Below are 22765 nucleotides of genomic sequence, written 5' to 3'. Positions count from 1 at the left end.
CATACCTCCTGTCCTACTTTCAATAAGGACAGTGCAGCAAAAAAAATAAATAATCAATGGTCCCTGAATACCTACCACACATGCTACACACTTAAGCTGCGATTTAAAATGACAGAAAAATAAGAAAACTCACTGATTTTACATTAATGACCAAAGTAATGCCATGTTCCAGTAACATGTCCTGGGCAATCCGAGATACTGTTTTCTCTACTAGAACCAATGTGGGTCGAACATCAACTATTCGCTGAACATAATTCTTCAAGAACTCCCTTTCCTAAAAAAGATAAATCAGAAATATTATACCTGGTACAATTCAAGATCTAGACATTAAAATATCAGCATAGTTTGCCTATTAATATCAGACTGAGTTTAAGTTTTCTTCATCCATAAATAATAAGTCTAAAAGCAAATTAATTCAAACACAACCAAGGATATTACTCATCTTTCCAAACTACTGATTATGCTGAAAAGAGTTTCAGCAGAAATTCCATTCTTCAATCACTAATTTTACTTTGAAGGGTTTTTAATTCTTAATAACCTGTACCATAAAAGCCAATAATCCAATTAGCTGGTTTTCAGAGGTTAAAAAAAAATAGACCAAAAATCCCTAATCTCATGACCCCTAAAATGAAAGCAATTTCAAAGTATTTTTAATGTAGGTAAGGATTCCTCCTTCTGCATTCTGAAACTAACAGAGCATCCATTCTTCCGAGTATCTGCATAAATCACTCTCTAACAGATGCTCTCTCAGCTACTTCCTAATTTCAATCTCCCCACAGATCATACTCTACCTAGAGCAGTTATAGTTAAAAATTAAAACAGCATTCTTAATACAGTTTCATGACAAGGGATTATTTTCAAAGCAAATGAATATTATAAACAATAACCAGAGTTAAAACAATACAAGCCATTAATTGTTTCATAAAACTTCTGGGCCCAGATAGAAACAACTAAACATGTGAGCATGTCTGTCACTTCTACCCCATCTGCCCAGAGTGTTTTCTGAACAAGACTGTATTCATGATCAGTGTCGCCAGCAATAGATGAGCCTATTCCCTACAATGAACCTGCCCTGCTATGAGTATATTTCTCCTCACCTCGCTGTTTCAGTAACAGAAATTGTGTATTTTCTAATTCTCCCATTCTTTCTTATTAATTTATTTTTCTTACAGATGTTTCTTCTTTTTCCCCCATTGACACCCTCCTCCTGATCCCTCTCATCCCCCTACCCCCAGCATTGTTGTCTATGGCACGGTGACCCATACATGCATAGAAGTTCTGTGGTTTATCTCTTCCCTCCCTCATCCACCTCTTCTGAGGTTTGTCAGTCTGCACCCTACTTCTATGTCTCTGGGTCTATTTTGTTCATTATATTCCACAAATAAGTGAGATCATGCTAATTCTCCCATTCTTAACAAAAATAGAATTGATTTTATTTGTGCAGCTTCAATAAAGTATAAGGAGAATAAGTTGACTTTATTAAAGATTCTGGCCTCTGGCACAGGGATGTTTTCCTCTCAGTTCCAACTTCAATCAACTATTATATTGTACATTAGACACCATGTTTAAAAAAAAAAAAAAAAAAGGCCTGGGCCAGCCTCCACAAGGACAGAGTATCAGGAGGCAGGTCATGAGCAGGGAATGGAGCAGTGGCGGACCAACGCACCTACAGGGCCGGCCTGGCGAAGACAGCAGGAAGGTACAGGCTAAACTTCTCCCCACCCTTGGTTTCTCATCCTCCTTTTCCTTTCTCATCTACTTTTCAGCTTCTTTGACTATTTAGTTATCTCATACTGAGTAGGCAAAGAAAAAGGAGGGAGGCAGCTGATATTTTCTATCAATTCAAACTAAAAGCTTTAACAGGGCAGGAGTTAAAGGTATTATGAACTATATTTTAAAGCACTGATGAACAAGATGCTTTAGGGTATATGAATCAAACCATGTTTCCTAAGTGCATACTTGCTCAGAGCCTACTTCTCTAACATGAAAAGACTTTTCAGTCTGTTAACCTGACTGTAAGAATGGAGTTCAAAGAAAGTAGATAAATTTAGTATAACTTTTTTGCAAATAAATATCTGTGTATGTCAATTACCTAGTTCATCAATTTTAAGACATACAGTTTTACACATCTTAACACCTCTGCAATCAGGATGAGTGTTAGGATCAATGCGGCTGTGATCTAACCCTGTAAGTCTTCTGCTGACCCCGCTGGTGAGATCCAGAACATCAGCATCAAAGTAGCTTAGATTCCATGAACATAACTGTGTTTCCCTTACTCATTTCAGTTCTCCACTGAACAGTCACAGTAAGTCAGAGCTAGAAGGGATGGTATAAATCTAGTCAAAACCTCTCATTTTTACTGATACGTAGCTGAATTCCAAAGAGGAAACAGCCCCAGGTAATATAGTTCACTAAGTAATAGAGCAGAGATTCATAAACCCTGGTGCCTTTCACAATTCAGTTCCTTCTGTTGATGTCAATGGATTCGGTACAAAAGCTATTGTTCCTTCCACTCTTGGAAAAATGTGCCTATCACCTATAAATTTTCAAGTAATTGTTTTCCTAAATATTTCTGGAACCAAATATAAGTGTTTCTGCTGTAATATGAAATACATTCCTGAAAACCTCCTATTTTGAACAAACACACATTAAAATTAATATCATTTGTGGGATAAAAGGGGTTGGAGCAGACAACTTTTAAAACCTATGCAACTTCATATGCAGAGCACTAACAAAAACAACTGGTACCTTGAGAGAGAACATGGACAGCCCAGGCAGGCAGCTCAGCATAGCTGGAGGCTGCCTCAAGGGAAATTCAAAATGTACAATAACAAATGCATTGGTACAACTGGAAATGGAACTCTGAGCAGCAGAGCCAACAACCGCCCCCCAGAGCTGGGGGTGCGCCTCTCCCAGAAAGGAGCCCCTTGAGCAGAAGCTCAGCTGTAATTTCCTAAAGCAGAGTCAAACGGGTTTTTGCCTGTGTAGCTGCAGAGCTGAGGGCATCCCAGTGCACAAATATCCTTCCCTATTCTTGTTTCAGTGAGGAGTTCTTACCTGCAGCACAATAGGGTCAATGCAAGTAAATTTAGTTTCCTCCCTGTAGAGATATTCAATGGAACACTTCAACAGAAGAATTTTGGGGTTTTTAATACAAGAATTCATCTACAAAAAAAAAATGTAAAAATCTGTTAAAGCCTTTAAAGTGTGTACTTTAAGGGGGGACATCTGTAATACTTTCAACAATAGACATAAAAAAATAAAATAAAGCTTGTACTTTATAGACCTTTATTAATCATAGCTTTAAATTCACAGTTTTAATTTCTCTTAAACAGATTATCTAATATACTCGTATTAAAATACTCTCATTTACTTCTTTTGTGGTATTCTATTTTTTTAAAGCAATGCAAAATTCTTCAAAAACTGGCTTCATTTCACTAGTGCTATTTTAACCTAATCCTCTGTGATCTCAACTATTTTTTTACTTCTTATATTGCAATAAGAAATAACAAGTCCTGGGTAGAGGAAAGAGGGGCTTAAAGACCATAATTTAACCTTTCAAAGACTTAAGTGTAGAGGAGGGAGAAATGAATTAAAATGTCTCCTGAATATATTTCTAATAGAATAAATGTCTAAGCAGTCATATACTGGGCAAGCCAACTGAATAACAAGAAGTTAAAAAAAACAAAAAACCTTAAAGCATCCCCAAAAGCAGAGAGCCAAACGGTATACCCTAACCATGCAACTGAACACAGGCGACTGAAGACAGGCAGAAGAACCTGGATACTGCAGTGGAGGCTTCAGACTGACCAAGCTGACAAGCTCCAAACTGACCAACAGTCCTGCAAACACTGATTCACCCGCTAGGGAACTAGTCAGGGTTCTTTCCGCAACCACAAAGGAAAGACTGTCTCTAAATACGGTCAGTGGGGCAAGACAGTCATTCATGCATGTTTCTACCACTCCCACATCTCAGTTCCGGAGAAGAGCGCAACACATTCACCTCTTAGTTCAACAAAGTTCATTTAATTTGATTTAAAGTTCTACTTTAATGAGTAATGTACTGTTTTAGTAAGACTATGTAGAAATACTGACTTTGGATCACTGCTATGAAATAATATCAAATTCAGGCATACTTCTACTTATCTACTGTCACTAACAATTTTCAGGAGCTTTAATACCTTACAAAAAATAAATGATTAGTCTCTGCTTAGAAAGTGCAAACAAGAGTGTAGCTCATCCATCTAGTTCCTCAAACCAGAAATCTGCCTGAGTTCTCACTGTAACCAAATCAGTATCCCCAGAGGTGCGGTCAGAGTATCTCTATTTTCAGTAAGTTTCTTCAGTGATTCCGAAGTACAGCAAGGTTGGAGAACACTACTACAGATCACTGGAGTCTTAACATGTGAGGACCAACAAATGACACTGGAAACACCTGAGGTGACTACTTTAAAAGCAGCCCCATCCTTCCCCTAGGACACTGGCATCCCCCTAACCCTACTGAGGGAGACTCTCCCAGGGAGGGCCTTAGGAGTTCGCATTATTAACAAGGACCACCCATGACCCTGATGTACACACTTTGAGAACCCGTGACCTTCAGAATAGTTTAAGACACTTAAAGGGCTACAAAGCCTGCTTCCTCCACCCCCTCCTTTTCCATGTTGTACCTAAGGATGTCTGAGAGTTTCCTGAATACACCGGTGTATTTCACTCCACTCCTCTGTCTAGTGCTAGAAAGTGCCTCAGGCCTGCAGGTAGAGATAGAAAGTGAGAAAGATAATGGAGAACCAGTGACACTTCTGCAGCTCAGCCCAGAAGAGAACAGAGTTTTAAAGTGCTAGGCCTCTAGCCCTGGCCAGAGTGGCTCAGTTGGCTGGGCGTCATCCTGTGCACCAAAAAGAAAGGGCTGCCCTGGCCGGTTTGGCTCAGCGGTTAGAGCGTCAGCCTGCGGTCCACAGAGACCCGGGTTCGGATCCCGCTAAGGGCATGTACCTTGGCTGCAGTTTGTCCCCGGCCCTGGTTGGGTCGTGTGGGTGGCGGCCACTCGATGTGTCCCTTTCACATGGATGTTTCTCTCTCTTCCTCTCTCTCCTTCCCGCTCTATCTGAGTAAAAAATGGAAAAATGTCCTCTGGTGAGGATAAAAAAAATAAATAAATAAATAAATAAATAAAATAAATAAAAAATAAAAAAAAAAGAAAGGGCTGCTGGTTCAATTCCTGCCCAGACTATGGCATGCCTAGGCTGTGGGAAGTTGTAGGAGGCAGTCAATTGATGTTATGTTCTTATATGGATGTTTCTCTCTCTCTCTCCTTCCCCCTTCCTCTCTCTTTAAAAAGCAATAACAATACTTTTAATAAAAAAATAAATAAAAGGTTAGGCCTCTGGAAAAACTCCAGTTGGACAGATAACCCTTGTCTCTGAGATGAGGCAGGGTCAGGGGAGAAATGATGCCAGCATCCCTTCACTGTGTTGGTCTGGAAGCCTGAACCTCTCTCGCTCTTCCTTCTTTCTCCTGATGAATTCCATGTCCAAATCCTAATCCTCACTGGCTCTGGGAGACCTTCCCTGAACCTCCATAATTTCGCCTCGATGGCAGACACTGCTAAGTTGCTCCTCAGTACACATTCCCCTTTTATCCATGACTAGGGTACTACCACTTATCAGCTTGGCAAAGCTGGAGCTGGCTAACTTCACTGCTGAACAGAATCACGTTACCTTTTTATGTGCAATATTCTTGGTACAAACAAATCCATTGACAACCACAGAATCAAACTTCTTTCCACCTGGGATCTGATGAAACAAGAAAATAGTAAAATTCAATACATCCTTAAACTCCAGTCAGACAGATGCTATTATTTATTTCCAGCTTTTATTTCATCTATTATATACTACAATCAGAACAGAAAGTTTCAGGACATAGTTCTTCCTTTCAACCAGAAACTAATGGCATCTAGCACAACTGTCTATTTCATACCTCCCACTCTCCAGGGAACTCTCTGGAACCCTAAAACACCCATCTGACTGAACAAATCAGTGCCACTCAGCAATCAAAACCACTATTAAGTTAAACACCATTGGTAATAAATACATACAGGACCCCACTATGATCTAAATTAGGTAATTACCCACTGCTTTTCTTCAGAACAGTCACAGTAATCTGAAAATGGGCCTTCTCAGGGATGACACATCAAGAAGAGGAAACAAGAAATTATATTTGTTTGGGTCCCCAACTCATCCCACAACCAACTCCCTGTACTGTTCACCTCTCACTTCCTGATTGGCTTCCATGCCCTCTGAGTGTGTTGCTTACAAATAGAGCAGACAGAAAACCCGCCCCCTCCCCACCTAGCACCCCTCATGGTAATGGGCCTTTTATTTTTTCTTTTGGTTTGATGAGTGCATTTTATTATCTGTTGTTTCCCAGCAATTAGATACCAAAAATTGGAGGCTTTTGTGAACACAAAGGGGATTAACTCACCAATACTCATGATGCTTTTCAGGGCAATGATTGTTTTGTTTTGTTGTAAAAAATCCTCTAGAGCATATCTGTTCTCTCAAAGGAACTTGGTAAAAGTGGCATTTGAGTATTTAAGCTAGAAGTCTCAGGACATGAAAACAGACTCTCATTTAAGCAGAGAAAAGCCAGCTTGGAAGATGTTCTCGCTTACAATCCACTTTGATTACCTCTTCAAAAGATCTCCATTTCAGCTCAGCTGATAAATCTTGGAAGATCATATGTATTCTGTCACAGCCACGTGTGAAATATTATGTAATTAACCTTGGATTACATCAATCCAACTGCATAATAAAGTCATCTGGTTAATTTTGGTTTCCAAATGTGCTTTATAACCAACTCAGAAAAAAATATTACATGTAATTCATGCCACATATTGTTATATAGGCATGTACTAGCGTATTTATGGTATTATATTGCATGGCAAATGATACAATAAATTCAAATAGAGACATGATTTCCCTTATGTTGACAATATGAAGTTGTAAGCATTATTCTTTAATCAGAACACAACCAGTTCACTGAAGTCACGGATTAGACTTCTCCGATAATGACCCTTTTAGGTCACCATTGAGAGACAAATTATAACGGGGCCCTTCACAGTTCCTAGCATTAGAAAAGCATTAGCAGCAGAGCTCACTTTTTTGATGTGGACAAACTGACGGATATCCATGTCATCATCATGGTTCTTCACATCAGGCCGGACTGTCTGAACAACCTGGCAGACTAGTGATACAATGATGTCCCTCCAAGACGATGACAATGACTCACTATGGAGCAACTGCTGGAGTAGTGCCATCATGTGGTTGTGATTAGCTGAACTACAAAAATGTTACAAAAAAGAAGTTTGCAAAGTTAATGCTGCCAGAGGCAATAATTTTGAAGCTACAATAAATAGCCAACAAAGAAATAAGCATATAAATTAAGGCTCACAGGTAAGAGCTGCATGGTCAATTTTATTCTTCCATTATACCTGCACCTTAATAATTTGCACATAAAGAAAATTGTGAATATCCTCAATTAAGATAACCCCTTTAATTTGATACAAATTTTAACACACAGATTACAGCTGGGACAGACAAGCACAGTTTAGAACTCTTGTTATATAAAAAATTCCATTTTTGACTTTATAAAGAAAAAGAACTACACATATGCCTGCCAAGTCATTGAAGATTATAAAAATGGAAAATTAAAATAAAAAGCTCACTGCCTTACAGCAACCTCTCCATGGCCTGCTTCTCTCCATTCTCCTCCCGCAGCAGCTCCAGGTTGTTATGATGCCAGCCCAAAGGTGTGAGAGGCAGCTCTTTGGATTTTTCCTCGACTCGACGATTAAATAAGGATTCTAAGTATAAAATGAGAAATTATACTTATTGTCATGTTTTACACCATCAACTTAGAGATTTAGAGATTACCAATGTGTTACAGAATAGTAAGAAGCTAGGAAAATTCCAGGAAAGCAGAATGGAGAACTAAGACAGATAGATAAACAGCAGTTTGCAGCCACCTAGTAAATCCTACCTTCCCTAAACCAAGGACACTCAAGAGTAAGTGGTTTGCACCTCTCCTCCCCAACCAGAGGGTAAATAGCTTAAGTCACCCTACTCAGGGAGATGACAGCAGAAATCCAATTAAGTGCCATTTGCCAACCACAGCCAAGGACATGCTCTAGGAAAGTATGTTATTTATGCCTTTTAAAGAATACAATTCACATTCTACTTTAAAGCCTTTTAAAGAATTACTTTTCAGATCACAGACCTTCTCTCAAACCAAGTCCAAGAATATGTTCTTGACATTCTCAAATTACTATACATAAAAATTGTGTTGTGATGATACTACAAGACTCAATATATATTTTCAGTACCTACTCTGCCAATCAATGTGCTAGGCCCAAGTATATCCTCATGAACAAAATATACACCATTGTATATACAGTTTTTGATAAAATTACCTTTGATGAAGGCGTCACTTATTGAGAGCTGTTGTCCTCCACTGTCAGAAATCAGATACTCTGCATACCAGGAGAGAGAGAGAAGGAAGACAGAGACTCATGACATGCTAGCACAATTATACAGAGAACACACCCACACACAAAGTATGACTCATACTAAACCCATCACTGCCCAGCCAATTCAAGAAAGCTTTAGGTAATACTTGTCTTTAAACTTGTTTCACACACTTCATACTAAACTTAATAGACTTGAATTAATAACTCACCAGAACCATGAAATACTAATGTTAGATAATACCCCGTTAACAGGTCTTTCCCTTATCAAAACTGAACTGGTTTGTGGAACTTGGAATCTTCAGTAATTTACATGACAAGCCTACAAAGTTACATAATTTTTCTCATGTATAACTGCATTATTTAACAAATAATGACTTTGTCTACACACAGGTAGTTCACAGATGAGAAGCCACTTAATAGAATAATACATGGTGTTTTATTCATTTCACAATATAAGCTATAAAATAAGTTAATACAAAAGTAACACTGGAGGAAATAAAGCTATAATTCATCAGGATTCCTTTTAGTTTTTTAATTAGAGTTTTAGTTTTACAAAAATCCTAACCCAACACTGCTAAGTGGTTGGTTGCAATAACTGCTGCAAACAGCATGATGAGCTCTTTTAGAATCTTTAGAATATTAAATTTGTTTCTTACAAGTGAAACTTATCCTCTACTTCCCCATGAACTTTTCTCTAGGTCAGTGACCACACACAGCTTAAGTGGGGTTCTTCCTTCCATGCAAATTAAACCACAATGCATTTCAAGTCCTTTAAGGCAGCAATTTTCAACCTTATTAATTTCATGGTGCACACAAACTAATTACTCAAGTTCTGTAGTACAAAAAAATATATATTTTTTGCTGATCTGACCAAAAAATAGCTGAAATTTTTATTAATTCACACTGCACAGCTACTGTTGTGTTGGCCATTGTCATTTTTTGTATTTGACAATGTAAGGGAAAAGAGGTCAGTGGCCTCTTTTCATGTATTGAACGTTTTAAAAATTCTTGCAGCACACCAGTTGAAAATTGATGCTTTACAGTATTGATTCTCCACAACATTCTCTCCAAGTAGATTTCACTGATAAACAAATGGACTTCAAAAGTCAATGTTTATAAGCCAATATGCTCATTCTTCTAGCAAGAAAGTGGAGAAAAAATTTTACTTAGAAAATTCAAGTGTGCCATGCCAAATACAATAAAATGAAGAATATAGACAAGTAAAAATAAATGTTAACACTTTATTCCTACACCTCCCTCACAAAAATGAATAATGCCAATTTCTGTTTGTTCAAGTATTGTACTGGCTTTAAAAGCTATACTCTTCATAATAAAGCATATATATACACAACTTTGAATAATTACTAAGCCAGCGTTTATTAAAATACCTTTCATTTTCAAAATGTAACAGAATCTACAGACACCGTGTTTACATTTCTTGGGGACACCCTATGTATGTGTGTGTGTGTATTAAATTCATATCTAAATATGAATATAAATATTATGAAAAACTTTCAAACATTCAGAAAATCCTGTATTCCCTCCACTTAGATTCAGTAATTATTATCAATTTGCCCAAATATGATTTCTCTATACATACAGGTGTGGTCTTTTTCCCTGACCATTTGAAGTTACACATATCATACACTTTACCACTAATACTTTGGCATGCATCTCTTAAAAAATAAGGGCATTCATTCTTCTCTATAGCTACAATACCATTTACACATTTAAGATTACTTTCGATGTCTCAATATCATCTAGTTCATCCATATTCAAATTTTTCTAACTGTCCCTAAAATGCTTTAGTATTTTCTTCCCCTCAAACCTGGATCCAATAAGGTTCATACATGGCAGTCTCATCTTTTTCGTCTACAGCAGACCCCCTACCTTTTCCACACACTGAATTTTGAAAGAACCCAGGCCAAATGTCCTGTGGAAGGCCCACATTCTGAATTTGATCACTTGTTTCCTCATGGTGCTATCTGACTTGCTCCTATACCTCACGTTTTCCTATAAAGAGGAAGTTAGATCTACAGGCTTATGGAAGCCATGATTTTCACTTTCTTCTCCAGGTTCTCACTCATTAACTTTCCAAGAATGCTTCCGAATCCTGCTTACAACACAGAATAAAACACATTTCTTTTCATTGTATAACCCCCTCCAAGACCAACAGTGAAACACTAATCAAACCAGATCACACTGTCTTTTTCACAAGTTTCTAAAAATAAGGGGTTTGCTTACAGAAAATTAAAAACAGCAGACTTTTTAAGTGCAAATATTTCAACCAATTTTATAAATCCAAATTTCTTCAACCTTAGAAGACAGAAGACAATCAGGAAGAAAAGATTTAATAACTATTACCTTTAACTTCAATGGAAAGAGTAAAACCACCCATTCCGTTTGCATTTTAAGAGGAATAAAAAAGAGGCAGGAGAAGTCTATTATTTCACTTCACTACTAGATCACTGGTGGTTACTTTCTGGTAATCAGTGTTTATCTTAACCACAACGCAGAAAAATATCAATTACTGAACTTCAACTTCACAAGAAAAATAAAAAAATAATTCTTGTCAGTATGCTAAATGCTAACAAGAAACCTGTGAAAGTCAGAAACATTTATTAAGGAATTTATAAAGTATTTAAATTATAGACTCTCAAGATTGCAAATGACCCAAGAGCTCAATCTAATAATTACCTTCCTTCTGGTGCTGGAACCTCCTCTATTATATCTTAATGAGGCGGCTAAAAGATTCCTTACAAATTCTTTTAAAATTCTAGATCTCGATTTTTCATTTCACAGATTCAGAATTAAAAGCAAACTTAGAAGTCACTGAGTCTACCTAGGCTCTCAACGACCCTGAAAGGTGGACATTCAGATACCACCTAGATACTCCTGGGGCCAGCAGCAAAGCTCACTACTACTAAACTTCGTTTTTCCTTCAGCCATATGGAAAATAAACATAATTTCTTTCCCCTGTTCTTCAGGTTCTTGAAGACAATACATGAGCTATTAAGAATGGCTTTCTCCACAGTATTAATAGTAAACTTTTTAAGCCTAATTGTATTAAATTTTATCTTGTTAGGCTCAATCTACTGCTTAAGTAAAGATCTTTAAATTCCAGTCCTGCTGTCTAACATGCTGGCTATTCTTTCTTTATTTTAATGATTTTTAACTCTGAAAAACATTCAAAATACTGACCAAAAAATGTTGTTGAAACATCCTCTTCCTGTTGACTTCAAATTATTAATTACTCTTGCAATATTTGGTACAACCATTAAACAAACTTCAAATCCATGTGTTATATTAACAGTGGTCCTGACATTTGCCAAACACATTAAGCTTTTAATGTTTTTAACATAAAGAGGCTCACAGAGACATTAGAGCCTCTGCTTGTAACAAGAAAATATGACCACTGCCTGTAAGTACCAAGTGAAAAATGGTCATTGAGAGACCATCAAATGTCTCATTAACATAAGACAACAGTATGTCTATCACAGTCTTCTGATCTACAAATTTCATATCACCATAAAATATGGAAATAAAGTTGTTTCAGAATGGCTTATATTATTTTTTATTTATATATTTTAATCCTCACCAGAGGATTTTTTTGTTGTTGTTGATTTTCAAGAGAAAAGAAGGGAGAGAGAGAAACATCGATGTGAAAGAGAAATATCAATCAATGGCCTCCCACACACCCCCCCCACTGGGGACCGACCCACAACCTGGGTACATGCCCTGACCAGGAATCAAACCTGCAACCTTTTTGGTGTATGAAACAATGCTCCAACCAACTGAGCCACCAGGCCTGGGCTAGAAGGACTTATTTTAGTTTACCAGTGCTGGTGCCCTTTTCTAAATACTACAGTACATTCTGTTCATTACATTTTTCTGCACTTTAGCCAACTTCCAATGTCACATCAAAAACCTATCTTTTAAAAAATTTAATTCATCTATCATTACCGTCATCTAAACTCCCTCCTATTCTCCACAATTCTTCAACGATAAACTATGGCCCAATGATCACAGATGCAAATTATTTCAGTAATCTGGTATATAGTTAGTCTGAACTGGCAACGAACTTATGCAAAATAACCAGGCATTCTCTATCTCTCCATTATCTTGAACTTCACTTTCCTCTTAACTATGTGTGTTCTTTCCTGATAAGGTTATCTTGTGGGGGGAAGGGGGGCTCAATTAATATTAATTATATCAAGTTCCCCAAATAACCGGCTTAATTTTTTTTTTTTTTTTTTTTTGGCATCACAATTCTTAAAACCTTTTCTAAGATATCCTTGGCATTTACTCCCTCCTTCGGGGACTTCTGTTCTCCTGCCATTTTTTTAAGTGCTGACTCCTTCCCTCCTTCAGATTCATCCTCATATGAACATCGCCTCGTACAATTTCCGTAGACAGTCTTTTTAAAGGACTGGGATCAGAGAGGTTCCAGAAGAGCCGTGATGGTTTTCCAACTGCAGGTTCTTCCCTTTAACTTTCCTTAGAGACACATTTGAGGTTGGACTGTGAAAACGTCACTGCTGGAACCTCCTGCTCTGGTCCTCTCCCAACACTATGAAGTTAGATTTCCTAAGGCAATGTCTGACTGTGCTCAGCAATCCATCTTTTGCAATGACTTCTGTGATGACAGGTCACTTTCTTCATGATTTTCAGAACCTTCTTAACTTTCCAAGAGGTGAAATCAGCAAGTCAAAAACAGATTTCGAGCTCTACTTTCAGCAAGCTGAAATTGCTAACAGATGTGTCCAGAGAAAGACAGCCTCCATCACAACACATCCCACCTCTGTAATTTCTATCACAAAGGCATCGTCAAATATCCTCCACGCGACTACAGTCTCCAGTTAATTCTCACACAACTGTCACATCTGCTTCACTGTCCTTCTATACTCACCCAAATGTTCTCCACCGTGTTTCCAATTTCTGTTTTGAAGGTTCTCATAAAGATGAGTATCTTACTCAAGGTCAGTGCTGCTCAAGTCTCCTCTTTTCCCATACCCTCTCTAAATTTCTATTGTTAAATAAGATACAACTTTTTATTAAAGTAATGCAGATGCTATTTTACCATGTCTTGATGATAATGGTTAATATTGACAATCGTGAGAAATTTGTTATAGAAATGTGAATGTTTCCAATTACGTTAGCCTCATTGTTTAAATTCAAAAGCTTCTCTTTTCTGGTCATATATTTAGGCTCACAATAGGGAGTAGCAAAGAATTAGGCAGGCATTTCTAATCTGAGGAGGCAAGTCAGCTTAAGAGCTAAATAGTAAAAATTCACACTCTAGAAATCATTTTATCTTTATAATAATGATTTTTCAGTTATAACAATATAATAAATCCCACAATTATTTATTTACTTTATGTATTTACTTTTACATAATGCTACTTTAGCACTAAGCTTTAAATTGGCTTTTAATTACATCCAAAAAAGTAAACCTCTTCACCCACTTTTTTTTTTTTTTTTTTTTTTTTTTTTTTTTTTTTTTTTTTTTGTACAGATAGAGTGGGAGGGAGGAAGAGGGAGGAAGGGAGAGAGAGAGAGAAACATCGACGTGAAGGGACACATCGAGTGGCTGCCACCCGCACGACCAACCAGGGCCGGGGACAAACTGCAACCGAAGTACGTGCCCTTAGCGGGAACCGAACCCGGGTCTCTCCGGACCGCAGGCCAACGCTCTAACCGCTTAGCCAAACTGGCCAGGGCTAAATACATTTTTTTTTTTTTTTTTTTTTTTATCCTCACCCGAGGATATTTTTTCCATTTTTGGTACAGATAGAATGGGAGGGAGAGAGAGGAAGGGAGAGAGAGTGAGAAACATCGACGTGAAGGGACACATCGAGTGGCTGCCACCCGCACGACCAACCAGGGCCGGGGACAAACTGCAACCAAGGTACGTGCCCTTAGCGGGAACCGAACCCGGGTCTCTCCAGACCGCAGGCCAACGCTCTAACCGCTGAGCCAAACCGGCCAGGGCTTCACCCACTTTTTAAAAGCATTTCATTTCTTATGTACTGGTATGTTGTTAGAGTTTAGTAACAGTTTACCTTATTTTTCCTTTTATACCAAATTTCTTTTTAATACGGCCACTATTATTTTTGAGTTAGTAGATTAAAGTCTCAAATAAGATAGCTAAAAATGAAGAATGAACTCGTTTTGTAGAGAAGAAAGCTTTTTCATAAATATAGCGTATAAATAAAAAAACATTTTAAATTATAGTAGGAAGATGTTTTGGAATAGGTGAATATCTCTCCCACCATCTAGTTCAAGTCTCTGAGAAGGGAAACAAGCTACTGGGTAACAGCATAAGCACAGGCTTTAAAGTGTAAAATGAAGATAGCGAAATGAATAGAGCAGAACATCCATGTTATAAATGCAAAGAAATACCACCTTGGAAGTTGCACATTAAGGGAAGAGCAGTCAGATGTAGCTCCTTTAAATTGGGTGGGGTGGTACGGAGGGAAAAGACAAGAAATAAAAGGAACCAACCAAAAAAGGTGTGGGGAAAACGAGAAAGGGTGGACTAAACCCACACCGAATCCCCTCAGCCATACGGGACAGAGGAAGCCAGAGGGACCAGCTGGCACGAGATCCTACGGCCCAGCTCTCCAGCCTGCGTTTGGATTCCAGATGGTGACTACCTCCTACCTTTTTGGTCAGCAGGGTGAGGGGGCACATGTGGGTACTTGGAGGGCTTCTTGATATGGAAGTTCACGTTGTCCAGCTCCACGTTCAGGCTGATAGATGCAGCTGAGTCACTGTCCACTGTGGACTGGAAACTGCTGACTGAGGTGCGCTTGCTAGGACTGGCAGAATCTTTTAGTGTTGGCAAGGGGAAAGAAATATAGGGAGAGGAGGGGAGTAAAAAATGGGTTTCATCAGGGTATTGGAGGAAAGGAGAAAAATGTTTTTTTAATACACAAGCCCAATGTGCAATACCAAAATGGATACAGTATTTTCATGTACTTCTGTGTAGACTTAATAAAATTTGATCAAGTTTAATATGAAATGGGTTTTTTAAATGAAGAAATATACTGGAGGTTCTGCAGAAAGTCTGATATCATAGTGAAGAGGTGAGAAAGTTGTCGGCTGTGATATTAGCTCAGAGTTATTTTTAAGCTGCTGCAACTAGAGACTATGGCAAAATCTAAAAACGCCAGTAGCCTAACAAGTAGGTTTCTTAAGAAAATACTGTATCTAGGACAAGAATTGCTATCAGATGTTTATATTTAGTTGGAGCCCTAAATCTTAAAGTAGGATCATTTCAACTAAACAAACAAAACATTCATTTTATCATACATATACAGTAATGAGTCACAAAAACTAAAATGTTAAAAAGTTAAACTCACTAGTCAAATTATCGTCACCTTCTTCAGCTATCTGTTCTGTGTCACTGTCATCAAACTTTATGTCTTTAAACCAGGATGGCTCAGAGTGTCCTTCCACAGAATTCACTGAGTCACTGTCTGGAGAAGGGGTCTCGGAAAATTCCGTACTCTGCAAGGATCAATACACAGGATCTGAGCAATTCACCTTCAATAGCAGCAACGATGAGGCTGCCACACTACAAATTCTAACCCAATATTTCTACAAAGATAAGCACTGAATACATTTATATAAAAATAAGTTAACAGCAACTAAGTTGTAAACCAACATCATGCTAACAATTCCACTCTTAAAATTGTAACTTTCATTAATCAGTGGGTTGAGGCAGCACGTTATAAACAAAACATAGTATGCAGATCTTATAGTGTTTCATTTCATCCTTTGATCCTGAGAGTGAATGTGTCTTGGTATTCTAACTCTGTGCCAATGCTAGAGCGAATCCTGGAAAACAACTTTTAGATTTTAACCAATAACACCACACCAGTCTTTTGAGTCATTTGTCCTTTCTAATCAATCATTTTCCAGTTTCAATTTATAAAGGTGTTACTGAACAGTACATATATCAAATTAATATAAACCAAAAGTGAACATATATCCTTTTTTAAATTTTTTAATTTATATATTCCTTTTAGAAAGGAAGAGAGAGAGAGAAATTTGTTGTTCCACTTATTTACGCATTCACTGGTTGATTCTTGTATATGCCATGATCGGGGATTGAACCCACAGCATTGGCATATAGGGATGATGCTCTGACCAACTGACCTACCTGGCCAGGGAGAAATATATCTTTTTTTCAAAGTTCTATCTTTAAATAATTCCCACTTCCCTAAGTGTAAAAAAAAAAAAAAAAATTCATTGCTGTACAATTGAATACTGCTAATGCATCAATACCTATTGCAATGGTGACATTAAATTTTTTCAATCATTTTGTTATGTATACTCCCTCTTAGCCCTAAAAACACAGACACAGTAAAACTGAGAACCACGGAAGGTAAATGACAAGCAACTATAACACCACAAGGCTAAGAAAAACCACACCAACTGAATACTGTGATTCCAACAAGTTTTTTTTTTAAATATCACCACGTATCAAGTAAAAATAATGTTTTAACTTTCCTCAAACAGCAAGGAAAAAACATGTTAGAGAAATGTATCTTTGGGTAGCTCAACTACTTTTCACTCCTGCTGATGAAGAAAGACCCCTCACCAAACTAGCGACATTCCCGGGAGCGGCAGCGCGGACAGTACCTGCAGGGGTCTGTACAGTGCGTACTCATCCCTGAAAAGCTGGTCGTGATGACTGACACAGTCCAGCCAACGGCCATCCACCATTGCTTGTCCAATTGCTATAGCCTGCGCCCTGCAACAAGACCAATGAAAAGGAAAACTTCTAAAAGTCAGTCAGAATAGCTTTACAGGTACATCAGCCAGAATAATTTTACAGGTACAATATGAGACACAAACTGAATTTTTGTTCCATTCTAATCAGAGTTGGAATTTCAAATGGTCCTTGAATAGGTGAGGGGGTAAAACAACAGAAACTTAGAGTTAAATTTTTAAAAAATTTCCAGGGCCCTGGCCGGTTTGGCTCAGCGGTTAGAGCATCAGCCTGTGGTCCAGACAGACCGAGGTTCGGTTCCCATTAAGGGCACGTACCTCAGTTGCAGTTTGTCCCCGGCCCTGGTTGGGTTGTGCAGGTGGCAGCCATTTGATGTGTCCCTTTCACATCGATATTTCTCTCTCTCTCTCTCTCTCTCTCTCTCTCTCTCTCTCTCATTTCTTCTCTCTCCCTCCCACTCTATCTGAACAAAAAATGGAAAAATGTCCTCAGCTGAGGATTTTAAAAAAAATTTCCAGGTACCACAGTATAGGAGAACCTAGCGGTAAAGCAGTCCTAACAAAACTTAATTCTAGCATTTTTGAAGTACTCAATGCATGCACGCCCCTGCACTTACAAAAGGAGTGCAAAAGACATTGAGCATAGCATGACTCCAGCTCGTGGAGCTTATAGTCTTGATGAGAAGACAATACCAAATATTGTAGATATCAATACATTATGTACATGCATTTTGTACCTACACAGACACTTAGTAACACGTTGCATTTATATGGCATTTCACAATGTATCAAGCACTTTAGCCATATTATCTCATCTCATTCTCATGGCTTCATCACAGAACTGTGTATTTTCCCCTTATTAGAACTGACAGGTCCAGTCTCAATGACACTGAATAACCTGACTAAAAGCACACAGTTAAAAAGAGATATAACCAAAACTGGAGCCCAGAGCTTCACTGCTTAAAGCTGTTCTCTTTCCTTACATACTTGTTTCTTCCTATGAGAGCAAAAGGAACTAATCCGAGCAAGTAGAAAAGATAGGGAACATGTTACCTTGAAAGGCAACAGGACCTGTCTCTCTCTTTTTTACAAATGAGTTGTGAGATTTCAACATCTCTAGGATATTCCAGGTATAGCTTGTGGACCCAATTCTCAAGACAGAGTGCAATGTCCAGATTAGGGAACAGTAGCAAGAGAAGCCACTGTGGTCTCAGGGTCTAATTATATTCCCCAATCCTCTTAACTAAAGAACTCTGTGTTTGGGAAATTACTGCACACTTCTGCTTTTAATAAATTAGGTAAATTGTGACCCCAGCTGGTTCTTTGCATCTATTCTCTACTGGTTAAAACCCAGAAAGAAAGAGGGTTGACTAATTAGCACCCACATACCAAATGCAGAAAACAAATCCTACTCACACAGAACATTGCTCCCCTCATATCTACAACAATGTGTCCTCATTAAAAATAAATTAATAAAAAATATTAAAAAGTCTTTCTTTCTTAAGACTGCATTACCTTGTAGCAATGTGTCCGTTTCGGATTAACCAGTTGACTAGCTCCTTCCCTACAATGCAGTTAGGGTGCGTTCTCAGCCAGTAGCGGTGGTCCTGAAACTCCATTCCACTACTGTGATGGCAGATCTTCTTCCACAGGTCCTTTAACTGAACGCTGTCCTGCAGTCACATTATCAGCAAGTAATTACTCCTGAGTAGGATGCTACAGACCTTTTGAGATTCTTTCTTGTGATTTTTAGATTAATAAGGAGAAATAAACTCAGATGTCTTTGTATGGCTAATTTACACAACAGAAATGACACCTGCATAGGGACCAGCTTCAACTCAGCTCATCTAATTCCAAACATAACTTTTTCTCTTGAAAACCAACTACCCCCCACTTTCACCTCCCCCACAAAATCAACCATCCCAAATAAGTGTTTTCAGTCAATGGCACGTTATCAGTCTCCTAGTTATCGAGGTACAAAATTTCATACTCCTCTCTGGAGACAGGGCAAAGGAGAGGGACTGAACTGCCAACAACACTGATCTACAGTAAACGTTTCTAGTAGCCTTCTCACCTATGCCCAACTGCCAGGTGAATCTTCCTAAAAAAAAGGCCTTCAATGAATGACTCCCTTTTCAAAAAACTTCCAGTGTTGCTCAGTGCCTACAGGTTCAAATCTAAACTTGTAAGAAGTGAATTCACCACCTTCCACCAGTTGGCTCCAAATAACTTTCCATTCTCACTGCCCACAGACTCCAACTTAATCTCGCTCCCGACCTCTCCCAGTTAATAAACCCTACTTCAGCGCATGAACAATGCCACGCTTATTCTCACCTCTTTACCTTTCCTCACACCTTTAAATAAGGTTTGCTTTCCCCTCTGCCTACCCAAATCCAACCCATCCTGTAAGGTCCAGTCCAAGCCTTTCAGTTTAGGGTCTTTCCTGACTCCCTCACTATTAATGATCTTTCTATTCTTTATAATTAAATTATTACTTCTTTTACTGTTAAGGACCTGCCCATTAACCTCTTATCTACCTTTGAATTGCAAGCTTGAGAAAAGATGCCATATCTTCCACTTCTTTGAGTCACTCTTAGGATTAAACATAGTATTTTACACATAGATAAATTCAATAAACAACTGATTATTATCTCATATAAACATATAATATTAAATGTCTGAAAGGCATTCCATGTATATGAGAAACATGTTTTAAAGTTTAAAGAGCAATCTGGAACCTAATTAAAAGTTAAGCTCTCTTATTACGTCGGCACCTGAATTATGATCTCACTAGATGAAAGGGGTTAAGAAAATATTAATGCAAAATATGAACATGGAATGCTTGACCAATTTTTCAAGTGATGCTAATAACTTAAGCTAATTATTTCCCCTATGTAATTTATATGCTAACTGGCTATTTCATTTTTGTGTTTCTTTAAAAAAGAAAAATCAGATGCCCTAGCTGGTATGGCTTAGTGGTTATAGCATCAGCCCAAACACCAAAGGATCGCAGGTTCAATTCCCAGTCAAGGGCATGTACCTGGGTTGCAGGTTCGATCCCCAGCCACAGTCGGGGTCATGCAGGAGACAACCAATTGATGTCTCTCTCTCACATCAATGTTTCTCTCTCTCTCCCTCTCCCTCCCTCCTACTCTCTCTAAAAAAATCAATGTAAAAAATATCCTCAGGTGAGGGTTAACAAAAAAAAGAAAGAAAGAGAAATCAGAGAGAAAAACATTCTTTATTTTCAAAACTAGCTATGGGTCAAAACACTGGACCAGTACCAGAAGAATTTTGCGCTCGTCCTCATTGGTCTCTGTCCTAACATATGTTCGGTTAGCCTGGGGACTGACAGATGTCTCATATGAAGGTACCATGGGAGAACCAGATCGATCCAGTGACAGGTTAGTAATACTGGCTGATCTGGAAATAAAAACAAAAAGTGAAAACACAGTTGTAAATTCATCATCAATAAATAGAATTACAGATGAAAATTCATTTTTAAATAAATGCTTATTTGCCAACGTTATGGGTACTTTTAAAAGTAGTCATGATGATTATGTATGATGTTATCACTGGGGGAGGCTGAGAGAAGAGCATCCGGAAATCTCTGTACTATACTTCCAACTTCTATGTTGGTCTAAAATTATTTCAAAATAAGTTTAAAAGAAAGTTGTTATGGAAAGATTACAGAAAAAAAATTAAAGCTTTTTAATTTTATCAATAAAAAAGATAGTGAAAATCAGTTCCCCCCTCTAACTGTATGAGTATTCACATAATATCCTTAATTTTGCTTCTTGGCAAAGTCATCACATAAATGACTTGTAAGTGGAATATCAATAGCACTGAGCAAGCTTTTATTTATTTTTAAAAAAATAGCTAAAAATTTAGTTAGCGTCTACCTAGAAAAAAAATCAATTCTGGCTTCCATATAAAGAATAAAAGGCAGACACATCTGTGATGTAGTAGACACTATATACTCATTCAGTAGAGCAATATACGTATCTTCCCTCATTTAATCCTCACAGCATCCTATGGAGTAGATACTACTAGATCCATTCTACAGATAAAAATAGTCAAGAATCAGAGATTAAGTAATTTATCTCAGGTAACAGCTAATAAATAGCGGCTGCCATTCAAAACCAGGTCTCACTCGAACCAGCATGAAGATAAAGATACTTCTGCCCACAGCACTGTCCCGTGCACCATGAGGTCACAGGTTTGATTCCGGTCAGGGCACATGCCGGGGTTGCCAGCTCAATCCCCAGGAAGGGGAGTGCAGGAGGCAGCCAGTCAATGTTTCTCTCTCACATTGATGTTTCTATCTCTTTCTTCTTCTCCCTTCCTCTCTCTCTAAAGTCAATAAAGACATATATTTTTTTAAAAAAAAGCATAAAGATACTTTTAAAATAATTTTTAAATTACGCACAGGCTTGTAACAGGGTTAGCTTTAAGTCATTCTTAATGGTTAATAAGAAACCACTGACATCAAATAAAAGTACATAAGCAAAATTTTTTAAATAATCAGTTATTCATTTCCAGGAATTTTTTTAGTGAAAAGTTGCCACTATGTCTTATTCAACTAACTAAACTCTCTTTTCCAATGTGTGCTTTACCCAGGCATTCTGCTTCTCTAACATTCTAACCATCCCTACACATATTCTGACAGTGGCAACAGGAATAAAAGAAAATTAGTCCATTTTGTTGTCAAATAGTCTAATAAGTAGCCCAGTAGCAAGAATGCTGAAATGAAGCTAAAATATTACTTAAAGGTAGTCCTCACTTACTAAATTACATCTTTCCTAAAGACTCACATCAATCTTAGCATTAATTCCAACCCCGCGAAGACATACTGTACACTATCACAGCTATCACTACATTTGTGCATAGGCCACGAGGAATACTGTATTTGTCCCATCTTTCGAAAAACTGTCTCAACTCCACATCCCTTTGCATTTCCCTCCTTTACTATATCAAAACTCCTATCTCCAATTCTCTTCCAATCTCTCCTGAACCCCAAAGGAACCAGTGAAATTGCCTTATCAAGGTTAACAACATTAGTGTTAAATCCAATGGTCAGATTTCATTCCTCATCTTACCTGACATATCAGCAGCAGAACTTCCTTCCTTGAAAAACGGTTTTCACTTAGCTACTAAGACAACACACTTTCCAGGTTTTCCTCTCGCCTCATCACTGTTCTCTCCTTCTCAGACACTTTTTCTGGTTCCTCTTTGTCTCCCCAACCTCAGTCCTTGGTCCTTATTTCCTCACTTTCCACACTCACTCTTTTGATGGTCTTCATCCTGGTTCACAGCTTGAAATACTATTCTCATGATGACAACACTCAAATTTATATCTCCAGCTTGTACTTCTCTCCTGAACTCTTGATATCTCATTTGAATGTCTAGAAGGTATCTCAAACTCAACATGTCTAAAGCCAAACTGTTCCTCAAAGTCTTCCCCATCTCAATAAATGATAACTCCATCCTTCTAACCACTCA

General features: G+C 38.0%; 1 protein-coding gene across 9 annotated transcripts in view; it reads right to left on the bottom strand.

Moving 5' to 3' along the window:
* Positions 1–22765, bottom strand: part of PIKFYVE (phosphoinositide kinase, FYVE-type zinc finger containing) — an 81085-nt gene that overhangs the window by 39810 nt on the left and 18510 nt on the right. For 4 of the 9 annotated variants that reach the window (XM_036253252.1, XM_036253254.1, XM_036253249.1 and 1 more), the window contains 11 exons: positions 20548–20686; positions 18779–18936; positions 17174–17285; positions 15889–16036; positions 15188–15355; positions 8468–8527; positions 7732–7861; positions 7157–7337; positions 5718–5792; positions 3058–3165; positions 134–274 (listed from right to left, as the gene is read on the bottom strand). In XM_036253252.1, coding sequence (XP_036109145.1) covers positions 134–274; positions 3058–3165; positions 5718–5792; positions 7157–7337; positions 7732–7861; positions 8468–8527; positions 15188–15355; positions 15889–16036; positions 17174–17285; positions 18779–18936; positions 20548–20686 — 1420 coding nt within the window. Of the gene's footprint in view, positions 1–133; positions 275–3057; positions 3166–5717; positions 5793–7156; positions 7338–7731; positions 7862–8467; positions 8528–15176; positions 15356–15888; positions 16037–17173; positions 17286–18778; positions 18937–20547; positions 20687–22765 lie in introns of those variants that run through there. The other 5 variants (XM_036253250.1, XM_036253253.1, XM_036253255.1 and 2 more) reach the window with 5 other exon arrangements.

Source organism: Molossus molossus, unplaced genomic scaffold (assembly GCF_014108415.1).
Source record: "Molossus molossus isolate mMolMol1 unplaced genomic scaffold, mMolMol1.p scaffold_m16_p_11, whole genome shotgun sequence".
NCBI classification, from domain to species: domain Eukaryota; kingdom Metazoa; phylum Chordata; class Mammalia; order Chiroptera; family Molossidae; genus Molossus; species Molossus molossus.
Note: the sequence above shows the minus strand (reverse complement) of the source record. Positions and strands in the feature narration are given on the sequence as shown.